The sequence below is a fragment of the Lissotriton helveticus genome, chromosome 3_1, assembly GCF_964261635.1.
Source record: "Lissotriton helveticus chromosome 3_1, aLisHel1.1, whole genome shotgun sequence".
Lineage (NCBI taxonomy): Eukaryota > Metazoa > Chordata > Amphibia > Caudata > Salamandridae > Lissotriton > Lissotriton helveticus.
The window spans coordinates 1074356267-1074371308 of NC_136061.1; the positions used below are offsets into that span (position 1 = coordinate 1074356267).

Consider the following 15042-nt stretch of genomic DNA (forward strand, 5'->3'; position numbering starts at 1 on the left):
CTGAGGTCGATCACCCACTGTTAACAACAAGAATAAAGAGAGCACACAGTGGTGGCCGCCTCTTCACTTATAATGTGGCTGAAATCTGGAACAGTCTGTCCCTGCAGATCCGTGCCCAACCTAACTACCTCATTTTCCGGAAACAGATTAAAAATTCCTCTTCCCTTAAACTACGGTTCAGTGTTCAGTGTGTATGCAGGCAATAGCGCGAGGATGCCCACGGGTAACCAGGTGCTTTAGGAATACTGTTTAAATTTCATTTACACTCAAATACCCCTCATCTGATGAAACTCCACTGGTTGCCTGTTACTCATCGCATCCAGTTTAAATCCCTGGTCCTGGCTTTCAGAGCTCTAAATGGCCTGGGCCCGGCTTATCGCAGATGTAGGCTAAAGCCTGTTCAGTCTGCCCGAGCTATCAGATCCAACCACCTTCGCCTGCTCCCCCCTTCCCTCTTCCGCCGTTCCAGAACAGGGGGCAGAGCTTTTGCTGTTGTGACTGCCAAACTGTGGAACAGCCTACCACTGTGTCTGCGGCTGACCGAATCTGAATCTCTGTTCCGGCGCGACCTAAAAATCTGGCTGTTCACCAATCTCTAAACGTGATAGACATCCCTGCTGCTCTTAGTCTAGAGTGCCGGGACATCCCCGTTGGGGGTAGCTGCGCACTTTATAAGCTTCAAGAATAAATAAATAATAATACATTTTCTCCATATTTACAAGGCCATGTAAAGTCACCCTGTGTGACTTTTCATGGCCTTGTAAATATAGTTCCCTTTCAAGCACAACTCTGGGTGAAAGGGGCGTTCCATGGGTGTTGCTGTGGGTGTTCCTACGCAACATCCATGGAACTTGGCGCAATACCAGATTTACAACATTTTGTAAACCTGGTAATGCATCAATATCCTAGGAGGCGCAACAAGGAGAAATACTTTTATTTCTCCTTGTTTTTTCCTCTTTCTATGTGTGCTGCAAGAGGAGATGCCTTTAATGGTTGTTTTTGTGCAGGAAGGTGTCCCTTTATCTACAAAAACAATCATCCCCTCAGTGCAGACACCATTGCAAAATGACGCAAGGGTGTCTGTGCTGTGCACGACTGCTGTTTGTGCACCGGCGCAAGGAAGAAGGACAGGAATGTGCCGTATCTTGTAGATACTGCTCATTTCTGCCTTTTTAGTTTGGCACACAGCAGTGCAGCGGGAAGCCTTGCTGTGCTGCCCTGCATCAAAATATTTCAAATGAGGCCCTGACTTGTTAATGATGCAATCTTAATTTGTGAACCGACCTATGCACAACTAAGTCAAAACAGAAGATACAATATTGCAGGACTTTACAAAATCACTTGCCTGATTAATATTAATTTGGCACATCTCAATTTGTGACTCCCCTATGATTGGCTACAATCAAAGGACTGCAGACCACCATCCCTGTAATTGCTTTTCAAAGCAGAAATGTGTTTCTTTTTAAGTTTAGAAAGCTTTAACAATTAGGATATACAAAGTAAAACCTCATTACAAAAACAAATGGCAATGAAAAGAGATAGAAATATTAAAATGTAACAATATGTAATGCAAACCTCAAAGGGGATATAAAAACTGTACCAAGGAACAAAGCTTTTTAAAGGTATTTTGTTTTGTGGGAGGGAGAGGAGAAAGGTGTTTCTTTTTAAAGTAGCTCAGGTTCCTTCTCACTCCCCCTAACTAATGGACCACTGCTTATTCCCCTAAACCTACAACACTGATTCCCAAAGGAGAAGGGGTCCCAGGGTTTCCAAGGGGTCCTTTCCCCTTTGTGAATCCACTACCACCCCAACTTGGTAGTCTGTAATAGATCAATGGTTTGCAACTGGATTTATGGATGTAAACCATTGATACATACCTTATTGACTAGCAATTTAGAAGGAACATGATTAACTTTCCCTTCCAAATTGCAATTTGGTATGAGTTCCTGAATCAATGTTTCGTTTGTAAAAACTTGTCTGAATTGCAAAATGGGTTTGGTACATCAGAACAAGTAATTTAGCTCCCACAAATAATGTAATTGAGGATCTGCTACTGTTAAATCACTCTGTACATCAGGCCCTACATTCTCTTCCTTCTCCGTGCGACCTTGTGGTGCTTGAGCAGCCGGCTAACGGTTTCTGACAAAGAAGCAAATTGGGGATCCACAAATGTCCCAAACAGTTAGGTTTGTTCACTGTAGTCTTATGGTCTCCAATTTGCCAGTCAGCACTTAAAAACACCAACAAACACAATAGCAAGCACAAGACTAAATGGCAACAAGTTCTACATTCTTCAAGAGATGCAAAAACAGTTGTGAAGTGTAGCCCCTGTTGGGAGACAAAGTGGATATTGTGAGGTCAGCAGAAACAATGTGGCAGAGCTGTGTTGCGCTGTGAGGCCACTGGCACCTGATCTATCATCTCTAGGGGAGCCACAATATCTACAGCTATCCAGTACCCCATTTCTAGATACAGTCATTGACCCCAGTGAAAACATGCATATACCAGGTATACAGAGACACCCTGATTACTAGAGCAGGTTTCAGAGGTCACAAAAACGCCAGTGCACACTAAACAAGGATCAGAAGCTTAGCAGATTCAAACAGCTTGCTCTTTACCGTATTTTTAATAGTGTTACATTTAATTCATCTAGATTGTTTATTTTTATTATCGATTTGTATGCTACTTTGTTACATAGAGATGGGTGAATATATACATTTAGTCAATAAAGATGGTGTTATAGAGATTGATTTATGCCCAAAAGTAATGTTTGGAAGATACTATGTTATCTGTAAATCGGAGATGAATGCACAACGGGGCCAGGCACCTTGGGATTTACTTAGACCATAGGTCCTCCAACATAGGTCGTCCATTCAGTATTATGTGGTAACTGAGCCTAAGACAGTTCAACGTTTGAAAGAACATAGTGTTTCAGTGTAACAAGTGAGCTGACTGATGAATGACTATGCTTTGTTGCCAGGGCACTATACCTTTAGGGACTTATTAATGGAAGCAAATGGCACCTTTAATTACTTAACTACACCCCTGCATGTCTTACAAATTTTCTGTGCCACCGATTTTACAGTTGTTTGGAATGTTCATTTAAGGGTAAAAACCTTGAAGTTGCAGCATATTTTCATTCTGTTTTTTAGTTTCTATATTTTTATGTAGTGAAGAGCTACTCTAGCATAGAGCATCAAGCTGACCATGGTGGTATCCAGGCGCTTTGCAGGTGGGTAGTTAGCTATGCCATTGGTTAGATTATTCGAAGAGTCTGTTCTTCAGCTTCTTGTGATACTCAAGAAACAAGGAGGAGGCATTGATATGATGTGGGAGGTCCTTCTACACTTTGTGGGAGATGTAAGACAAGGCACGGCCTCAAGCTTTTTTTTGTGGATGCAAGTAACGTATGCTAGTGAGAGTCCGGCTGAGCGTAGGTACCTGGGAGGTGAGGTGAAGTGATTGCAGCTGTTGAGGTAGGTAGGACAAGTGTTGTGAAGTGCTTTATATGTGTGGGTGAGGAGTTTGAGCTTGGTGAGTTTGTGTATGGGAAGCCAGTGAAGTTTTCTGAGGTGTAGGGTGATTTGTGTGCAGTGAGGTAGGTTCAGGATGAGTTTTGCTACAACATTTTGGATGGTTTGGAGACTCTTCTGGAATTTCTGCATAGTTCCTGCATAGAGTGTGTTGCTGTAGTCAAGTCTGTTTGTGATCAGAGCTTGTGTGACCATCTTCCTAGTGTTCTCTGGTAGCCAACTGAAGATCTTTTGTAGCACTCTCAGGATGCAGAATCACGTGGAGGTAATTGCGTTTACTTGTGCTGTCATGTCAAGCTTATCATCCAAGATATTTCCTAAATTTCTAGCGTGGGATTTTTGAGGTATGTGTGGAGCTGAGGTCTGCTGATCATCAGGTCGTCTCCCCAGCCAAAGGTTTCCTTCCCAAGATCACCACTTTCATTTTGGTTGCCACATCTAATCCAAGCACGGGCATTCAGGACTTGCTTAGACACTTCTGCCATAGCCTGCAGAAAACAGGGAGGAAATGTGGCCTAATGTCTAGAGCAGGCAACTCTGGAATTGGAGAGCCAGGTTCCAGTCCCGGCGTCATCACTTAATCACCCGATGACATAAAAAACATGTAATGTAACATGGCCTTATGTAAAGAGCTCTACTGCCTTTGGGCCATGAATTTGTGCTATTTAAAAGGGGAAAAAAACATAAAAACAGCAATTGCCACTTGACTGTTCTGGCTGTCATCTAAAACGGGCAAACTCTCGACACCAAGGTACCGCCAGGAGCTTGCTGACAGCAGCAAGAAACATCGAGGGGAGCACAGCAAAGCTAAAGAAATCCCAGCATAGCCCACTTGCAGCTCTGGTCACATAGTACAAAGCTGTCATCAATGATGCCTCCAACAAAAGCAATGTACTCCTCCACGTAATCAAGTAATGTGCAACCCCAGGCCTGATCTGCCATGCTCCAGCTGAAAGGAGAGAGGAAAGAAAACAACAACTTCTTAAAGGGCCAACAAACATTCACTCCAATCAACAGACATTTGTGTATCCATGCACACAGACCAACAGACAGGCAAAAATTCAAAGATGCAGACAGATTTACATGCATCCGTGCACACATGTGGTTTTCAGCAATTTACTCCTCTTGTGTGGCGCACCCACCACTGCAACCATTTCCCCCTGATTGTCATAGCTTGTGTTAGCAGCATTTTAAATTGCAACTATTGCAAGTACATTAATCAGAAATAATTTACTTTGGTTGAAACAATGGGGCTTATTATGATGTCGGTGCTTCTAACCCCTACGGAATGTCGGTGTTGAACCCACCGACATCTGCTCCTGCGGTTTGCCCACCGCATTATGATGCGGTGGGCGGAGGCAACGGGCAGAGGGACCATCTGCACCGCTTCCGACGGGCTGCGTCGCAACCCACCATAATCCCCTTATGACAGCGGAGCCAGGCTTGGCTTCGCCGTCAGGATTATGATGGCATTTTCCAGTATATACCAAATTGGATGAAGAGGTCTAGAACGTGTGGTAACACAAGAAGACTACAAAAGAGTGGATACTAGAGTAATAGTTGGCCGAGATATTCCCATCAAACCGCCCTAATTTGGCGGAGTTTCATCATATGGGATCTTTGTAGTAACACCCGACTCTACCGCCCAAACCATCAGCTGATGGTGCGGGAGTGGATGTAGATCTTACACTCGTGCCAAACTTATACTCATAGAGTGGTGATGAAAGTGTCTGTGCAGTGCTGTGGTGAAAGAATGTTAAAATTAGCGACTCAGACAAGAGCACATTTAATAAAGAAAGTCCGAGTGTTAAAGTTAAAAACACGCCAGGTAGTTGAAGCTAAAGACTACACTATGGCGCTGTGCAGGTGGTCAACATGTTTCAGCCCTATAGACGTGTCGTCAGGCTTTCGTCAGGACCAAAGATTTAAAGCTACTGCCACAAAAAGTGAATTATAACGAAGTGAAGTGAGAACATAAATAAAATGCAATCAGCTACCATGAACTTGGAGCCCCAATGTCCATATGTAGAAGATGTTTTCCTTTCACAATCCTGAAAAAAATATAACCAAGATTATGTGCATTACTAATATATACCACAATTAAATAGCAAAGACATGTGTGTACCACACCATAAACGGGATCAAAAGATATCCCGTCCACCATTAGAGTCTACTTACTCATTTACAGAACACGCCACTTGTGTCTATAAATACTCACCAAGCTTTGCAAGGAAGTGGACCTCACCTCACCCGGCAACCGCTCGGGAATATGAGGCCCCGCTCTAAAAAGTGCATAAGAAAGCAAAATATCCAGAAGAATTATACGCTTTCCACCATTAGTTGCAACACTTATTTATCACAACCCATAAACTGTGAACTTGCATAAATGCGACCATAATACAACTTAAAAGGGGTGGCTGTAAGTGATGATATGCTATGGCCAAAAAGCAGGGGAGTTTAACTCAGGCCAAAGCAACTACAACAACTTAAAACATAGGATAGATGGAGACTAACAAGGGTAAGCAAGAGCGCTACCACATGACAGCAGAGAGCAGCAACTTAGCAAACAATCTACCTCACTGTAGCATACTTCCAGTATGTACTGTTTAGACTCTCACCTTACCTGTCCGTCGGTACCTCTCTCAGGCGTCCGAGAGGAAGTGGAGGTACCGACCGGATCAGGAAGACTGCTTTAAATACTGCCGTCAATTGGTAGTTAACTTCGTCATTGACACCAGCTGTTTAGAAAAAATCGCGTCTTAGACCGCGATGCGCATGTGCGTGAAACGGCCACTGCAGCAGTTCTTGCCGTCAATTGGTTGTTTGACAGAATCCGCGTTTCAGACCGCGATGCGCATGTGTGTAAAATAACCACTAAAGTAAATGTCACCGTCAATTGGCTGTTTTAGCAGAGATCGCGTCTCCGACCGCGATGCGCATGTGCATGAAACACCCGCTACAATGACGCGGGAAAGTATGCGCCGTGTTATTAGCCTCGAAGATCTCACAAACCATAGGCGCATGCGCACACAGGGAGTCCGTTACTCGTGCGCGCATGTGCTCTGCAGGAATATCTGATAAGACTGCGCTTTGAAAATTCAGGCGCATGGCCCGTGTGAGCACAGCAGCGAAAGTAGATGATCAGTGACGCGCTGTGCCCATGCACAATGTACATGTGGCTCAGGAAGCTAGATAACCGCCATTAACACACATAATTATGTAGATAGATAAATAAGATTGCTGCAAGTGCCCAGAACAAATTTACAGTTTACAAAAGCCTCGATTGATGAGAGGTCAGGAAGAGGAAATAAACAAGGTGATAGCTAACCATCCCTCCTGCAACCAACGGGTGTATGTGAGACAGTCGCCTAAAGAGGCATGCTAGAGGAAGTGTAATAATAATGGCTGTCTCACCACCTACAGCTGGTCATTATGGAACAGAGTGGATCACCCTAACAGACTACGGATGTTCTTGTGCTAGATACAAGCCTACTAGAGGATTCTAGTTTATGATGGAAAAACAGATGTTAAGATCCCTCATCACATAGACGTCCATGGAATGGGATCGTTCAACCCTATGCTATCACTTCGGAGCCTAAACACCCACCTCTGCTCTTTCACAAATAGGAATTTAGATTTGTCAGTAATATGGGGTGGAATGTAAGGGTGTTCTAAAATCACCCACTTTAGATCTTCAGCTCTGTGTTTCTTTTCAAGAAAGTGGTTGGTGAGACCAGTCGATTGCTTATGGCAGCGAATAGTGCTCTTATGCTCACTTATTCGTATTCTCATTTTCCTGGTAGTGTGTCCTATGTACTGTAGGGAACAAGGACAAGTAATCAGATATATAACACCTTCTGTGTTACAGTTCGTGTGTTTGCGAAGTATCCAAGGTGTCCCTGTACCTATGTCGACCTGGTCTGTTTTATAGGTCTGTGGACAGGCACTGCACGAGCCACATGGAAAATGCCCACGCACTGGTTGGGTGTTCCAGAGGGTATTTTGCTGTTCCACTTTCTTCATAACTGGTCTAGTATGCACCAAACTGTCTCTTATACTACGAGCTCTTGTTAGGGTGATCCACTCTGTTCCATAATGACCAGCTGTAGGTGGTGAGACAGCCATTATTATTACACTTCCTCTAGCATGCCTCTTTAGGCGACTGTCTCACATACACCCGTTGGTTGCAGGAGGGATGGTTAGCTATCACCTTGTTTATTTCCTCTTCCTGACCTCTCATCAATCGAGGCTTTTGTAAACTGTAAATTTGTTCTGGGCACTTGCAGCAATCTTATTTATCTATCTACATAATTATGTGTGTTAATGGCGGTTATCTAGCTTCCTGAGCCACATGTACATTGTGCATGGGCACAGCGCGTCACTGATCATCTACTTTCGCTGCTGTGCTCACACGGGCCATGCGCCTGAATTTTCAAAGCGCAGTCTTATCAGATATTCCTGCAGAGCACATGCGCGCACGAGTAACGGACTCCCTGTGTGCGCATGCGCCTATGGTTTGTGAGATCTTCGAGGCTAATAACACGGCGCATACTTTCCCGCGTCATTGTAGCGGGTGTTTCATGCACATGCGCATCGCGGTCGGAGACGCGATCTCTGCTAAAACAGCCAATTGACGGTGACATTTACTTTAGTGGTTATTTTACACACATGCGCATCGCGGTCTGAAACGCGGATTCTGTCAAACAACCAATTGACGGCAAGAACTGCTGCAGTGGCCGTTTCACGCACATGCGCATCGCGGTCTAAGACGCGATTTTTTCTAAACAGCTGGTGTCAATGACGAAGTTAACTACCAATTGACGGCAGTATTTAAAGCAGTCTTCCTGATCCGGTCGGTACCTCCACTTCCTCTCGGACGCCTGAGAGAGGTACCGACGGACAGGTAAGGTGAGAGTCTAAACAGTACATACTGGAAGTACTCAGCGCCTTGAGACCCTACGGGTGAGTAGTGCGCTTTACAAATGACCTGATTGATTGATTGATACAGTGAGGTAGATTGTTTGCTAAGTTGCTGCTCTCTGCTGTCATGTGGTAGCGCTCTTGCTTACCCTTGTTAGTCTCCATCTATCCTATGTTTTAAGTTGTTGTAGTTGCTTTGGCCTGAGTTAAACTCCCCTGCTTTTTGGCCATAGCATATCATCACTTACAGCCACCCCTTTTAAGTTGTATTATGGTCGCATTTATGCAAGTTCACAGTTTATGGGTTGTGATAAATAAGTGTTGCAACTAATGGTGGAAAGCGTATAATTCTTCTGGATATTTTGCTTTCTTATGCACTTTTTAGAGCGGGGCCTCATATTCCCGAGCGGTTGCCGGGTGAGGTGAGGTCCACTTCCTTGCAAAGCTTGGTGAGTATTTATAGACACAAGTGGCGTGTTCTGTAAATGAGTAAGTAGACTCTAATGGTGGACGGGATATCTTTTGATCCCGTTTATGGTGTGGTACACACATGTCTTTGCTATTTAATTGTGGTATATATTAGTAATGCACATAATCTTGGTTATATTTTTTTCAGGATTGTGAAAGGAAAACATCTTCTACATATGGACATTGGGGCTCCAAGTTCATGGTAGCTGATTGCATTTTATTTATGTTCTCACTTCACTTCGTTATAATTCACTTTTTGTGGCAGTAGCTTTAAATCTTTGGTCCTGACGAAAGCCTGACGACACGTCTATAGGGCTGAAACATGTTGACCACCTGCACAGCGCCATAGTGTAGTCTTTAGCTTCAACTACCTGGCGTGTTTTTAACTTTAACACTCGGACTTTCTTTATTAAATGTGCTCTTGTCTGAGTCGCTAATTTTAACATTCTTTCACCACAGCACTGCACAGACACTTTCATCACCACTCTATGAGTATAAGTTTGGCACGAGTGTAAGATCTACATCCACTCCCGCACCATCAGCTGATGGTTTGGGCGGTAGAGTCGGGTGTTACTACAAAGATCCCATATGATGAAACTCCGCCAAATTAGGGCGGTTTGATGGGAATATCTCGGCCAACTATTACTCTAGTATCCACTCTTTTGTAGTCTTCTTGTGTTACCACACGTTCTAGACCTCTTCATCCAATTTGGTATATAAATGACTGTTGTTGGAGATGGGATGTTAGGTCTTTAAATATATCTCCTCTGACCCTTCTCAAATTTTGTAGTTTTTGGCATTTTCCAGTAGCCTTGCCATGTTGGCCTTTCTGACATGGGAAGGCTGGTGGAAAGTGTCTTTGGGAGCCCATAGCAGGACTCCCTTTCCCCTGGCCCGCCGCTATGGTAATAGGTGCCCCCCTAAACATTCCTGCACTATGTGGCAGACACCTCATGGTGCCTGCCACAGGGTGCAGGGATATTTAAAAAAATACATTCTACAATGGAAGCTTGTGCTGTGGGCCTATTACGCCTGCCGCACAAGCTTCGATTTTAGAATGGATGTTTGCGACCACCAGTCCTAATACTGCAGTTGGAAACGCCGGCCTAAGGTTAGGCGGTTCCAATCCACAACGGTGTCAGGGGCGGCCTTAGGCATGTGCAAGCTGTGCACCTGCACAGGGCCACCAAACCCCAGGGGCCACCATGCCCAAATATATCCTTAATATAATAATCATCTGAGGATGGATACATATTTGCGTGGCGGTCCCTGGCAGGAATTTGGTGGCCTCCGGCTCTGTTCCACTTTAAAACACCCTGACCCCCCCTCTTCACTGGCCTCCGCGTTCCGCCCGGACCCCCACTTCCGGGGCCCCCTACCTACGCTCCTTGCCCAGGGCCGCCATGAGCCTAGAGCCGCCCATGACGGTGTCGTCCGCCCAACATCGTAATAAGCCCTAGAGTATCAAATGTTGTGCTCTTTCTTTTGCTACTACTTTGTTTTTGCTAGTTTGTGAATCCCTGGTCTGTGCCTGACCGATGACAGGGCTATCTTGCATAATGATCATCAGTCATATTATGTTTCTCGGAAATGTTTTATCATTAAATTGATTGTGTGACATTTATTACGTTGTAAATATCATTGATGTGATGGATTGATTCAAGGTCAGAACCTAAAACTTTGGAATACCTTGCCACTCGCTTTTCGGCGTGCCATGAAAACTTGGTTTTTCACCAGCATCTAGCTTTCTCTTCTCTCCTGTCTGCTTCAGTCTGCCTCGGCACCGGGACACCCTCGTTGGGGGTAGCTGTGCGCTCTACAATTTCCGTAACAAAATTCGTTAATAAGGCGTATATATTGTTTTATTATATTGTTTCTTGATCTAATGATTCACCTTAATGATGATTGTCCATCAAGAACAGATATGTTCTGTTTTTGTTTACTTATAATTGGCTGCAGCATAATTTCTGGTTTCTCTTCATTTCAGTGTTTATTTGCCATCACAATATATTTTTCATTTTTGGATGCATGGAAGAACCCTCACTTCATAACTGGTCCCATGTTACTCATGTGTCAGTAATGTTTGCTGTATTCGTCAGCTTGTTGTTTGCTGTATTTGGGTATGTGTCCTTTACAGGCTACACGCAAGGTAAGCCGTTATAGATTCTCTCTTATTTAGCTTAGCATGTTTGAACTGTCTATATAGTGCTTTCCAAATTAACTGATCATAATGCAAGTTCATGCAATCCCCTTTCATACATTAATGCAACTTGTTTATTAAAGAATTGAATGTGCAGAAACCTGTGCAAATTTCGGCAAGCGAATTTCCAAATGAATTACTGAAATTGACGAAATTACAGCATTTGCATATGTGCAACTTCTGATGCAGAGACACAAAGGCAGAATTAGCAAACAAATGGTAAGTCATTGTGGGTATGTAGATATTAGTTGTCTACTATTATAGCCTTATAGCCCGGTGCTGAGGGCTATACCGGCTGTCAAAGGTCCTGAACCTGAGTTATAGGCCTGAGCCAAAATCTGACAGGAGGCTGGCCCACCAAGTTATGGTATATTAAAAAACAACCAGCGATGAACTGGGTATCATTCTAAGCAGGAAGAGTTTGCCCAGTTTATAGACAGTAGTAATTCCTTTCTACTGTCTACTGCCAGAGACCATATTTTGCATGATTATTTATATTTTCTCTGCGCCTTGAGGACACTGATATTTTTTCTTTCCAGGACAGCAATACATGGCTAACATGATGTTAGAAGACATTAGAACGTGTGGGCTTCACAACCTCATCTTAGGTGACAGACAGATACCCGATGGGACGTTTCCAATGGCAGAGCCAGCTATTGCTCTGCAGGTGAAAACACGTCACTTCACCTATCTTTTCAGGAGATGGGAAACCGAGATCGAGGCTGACAGGACGCCTGATAGGTTCAGATGTATGCCACATTACCGCCTTCCTCTCAGTGGCCCCAGCCCCCGCTGCCAGTTATTTCCTCACTTAACTGAGCCCTCGTGTCCCTGGGTTTGCCATCCTCTAAAATGTAAAAACAACAATTGATGGACAGAATGCAGAATAATGTCATACATTCACCCCAGTACAGAGATCTGGACCTAAATCCATCGTTTTTTTGCACTCCACCCCACCCCAGGTCAGACATGGCTATATGCAAATCAGCCTTGACCCTGTGCCTCATGGGAACAGTCCAGCCCGAACTGCCAAGCCATGTCTTTCCTGGACCGGAATCAAGCATCCAAGGACCGGTTTCTGGCTATCAGCCTTCATCAGCCTGGATAGCTTGACTCCAGTGGTGTGGAGAGTATGGGACTCACGTCTGAGCATACCCATCCCACTCGGGGTGACAAATGCAAAAACAACAATTGATGGACAGAATGCAGAACAATGTCATACATTCACCCCAGTACAGAGATCTGGGCCTAAATCCATCGTTGTTTTGCACTCCACATTACCCCAGGTCAGACATGGCTATATGCAAATCAGCCTTGACCCTGTGCCTCATGGGAACAGTCCAGCCGAACTGCCAAGCCATGTCTTTCCGGGACTGGAATCAAGCATCCAAGGACCGGTTTCTGGCTATCAGCCTTCATCAGCCTGGATAGCTTGACTCCAGTGGTGTGGAGAGTATGGGACTCACGTCTGAGCATACCCATCCCACTCGGGGTGACAAATGCAAAAACAACAATTGATGGACAGAATGCAGAACAATGTCATACATTCACCCCAGTACAGAGATCTGGGCCTAAATCCATCGTTTTTGTGCACTCCACATCACCCCAGGTCAGACATGGCTATATGCAAATCAGCTTTGACCCTGTGCCTCATGGGAACAGTCCAGCCCGAACTGCCAAGCCATGTCTTTCCTGGACCGGAATCAAGCATCCAAGGACCGGTTTCTGGCTATCAGCCTTCATCAGCCTGGATAGCTTGACTCCAGTGGTGTGGAGAGCATGGGACTCACGTCTGAGCATATCCATCCCACTCGGGGTGACAAATGCAAAAACATTAATTGATGGACAGAATGCAGAACAATGTCATACATTCACCCCAGTACAGAGATCTGGGCCTAAATCCATCGTTTTTTTGCACTCCACACCACCCCAGGTCAGACATGGCTATATGCAAATCAGCCTTGACCCTGTGCCTCATGGGAACAGTCCTGCCCGAACTGCCAAGCCATGTCTTTCCTGGATCGGAATCAAGCATCCAAGGACCGGTTTCTGTCTATCAGCCTGGATAGCTTGACTCCAGTGGTGTGGAGAGCATGGGACTCATGTCTGAGCATACCCATCCCACTCGGGCTCTCCACACCACTGGAGTCAAGCTATCCAGGCTGATGATAGCCAGAAACCGGTCCTTGGATGCTTGATTCCGGTCTGGGAAAGACATGGCTTGGTAGTTCGGACTGGACTGTTCCCATGAGGCACAGGGTCAGAGCTGATTTGCATATAGCCAGTGCCTAACCCAGGGTGGTGTGGAGTGCAAAGAAACTATGGATTTAGGCCCAGATCCTTGTACTGGGGTGAATGTATGACATTATTCTACATTCTGTCCATCAACTGTGTTTTTTGCAATTTTCACTCCGAGTGGGCTGGGTATGCTCAGACGTGAGTCCCAGGCTCTCCACACCACTGGAGTCAAGCTATCCAGGCTGATGAAGGCTGATAGCCAGAAACCGGTCCTTGGATGCTTGATTCCGGTCTGGGAAAGACATGGCTTGGTAGTTCGGACTGGACTGTTCCCATGAGGCACAGGGTCAGAGCTGATTTGCATATAGCCAGTGTCTAACCCAGGGTGGTGTGGAGTACAAAGAAACGATGGATTTAGGCCCAGATCCTTGTACTGTGGTGAATGTATGACATTGTTCTACATTCTGTCCATCAACTGTGTTTTTTGCAATCCTCTAAAATGTGACACATGATTTTCCAGAGTTTCATATAGCACAAACTTGACTGGAAGGTACCAGGTATCTGAGCGCTTTACATGAGCACCAGTTACTTTACACAATGACACATTCATTTCTGTGTTAGGCATGGGGAGATTAAGTGATTTGCCCAGAATCACAGGATGTTGCGCGTCATTGCCGAGACTCAAACCCAATTCCCCAGATTTGAGATCGCCCACCAGAGCCCGTTAGGCCATATCCTCCCCCCAAACATTGAAGTCCTATCTTGTTTTGACATCCTACATTATTCTACTCTTTTGGAATTTCAGGAAGAGGTCCTTGTGTAATTTTGATAAAAAGTTCATGTTTTGAATGAAACTGTCAAACAGACAAGCCTAATAACATTGTGCTCCCTCCACGGATGTATGACGATACGACGCGTACCGTCACAACGCGTGCTGTTACAACGAGTTTTTTACAACGCAAGTCGGGACAACGACTTACGTTGGGGGGGCCGGATCGAGAATATTTTAATTTACTATTCTAACACCAGTCCCCGTGGACACTAGGGAAGGTGTTGGAATAGTAAATATACTATTCTTAATCCTGTAGCGCCCTCCAGCGCAAGTCGTGGTTACGACTTGCGTTGTAAAGGACGCGTCGTAAAAGCACCGCGTTGAAACATCCGCGGTGTAAAGGATGTTTCCCTCCCTCCACGCTTACTGTCCGAAATCTTTTAGTATCCAATGAATGTAGATGGACATGATCTGTTTTTGATTAAATTACAGAGTGAGATTTTTTTTTTTGAGGATGCAGTTCCTAGCACACTTAGAAAAAATGTTTACTTACTGAATACTATACACCATGTGACGTTGTAATTTAGTATGTGATGTCTTCATGGATGTGATCTATGACGTCAGATGTAATATTATTTCTGAGTACACGAACACAGTGTTGTGACAAAGGCAGACGCAGGAGCATTATTTGCTGGCTCTAGATTCTCCCACCTCCAATTTCCGGTTGAGTGTGGCATGCAGCAGTGAGATCTGCTCTATTTGGCGCAGAGCTTACACGAACACAGTGTTGTGACAAAGGCAGACGCAGGAGCATTATTTGCTGGCTCTAGATTCTCTCGCCTCCAATTTCCGGTTGAGTGTGGCATGCAGCAGTGAGATCTGCTCTATTTGGCGCAGAGCTGCAGCCGTTG

At 44.8% G+C, this 15042-nt stretch overlaps 1 protein-coding gene across 1 annotated transcript in view; it reads left to right on the plus strand.

Moving 5' to 3' along the window:
- SLC38A11 (solute carrier family 38 member 11) overlaps positions 1-15042 on the plus strand; it is a 489938-nt gene that overhangs the window by 330653 nt on the left and 144243 nt on the right. Inside the window, exon 6 of the mRNA XM_078683357.1 lies at positions 10909-11070. Coding sequence (XP_078539483.1) covers positions 10909-11070 — 162 coding nt within the window. The remainder of the gene's footprint in view (positions 1-10908; positions 11071-15042) is intronic.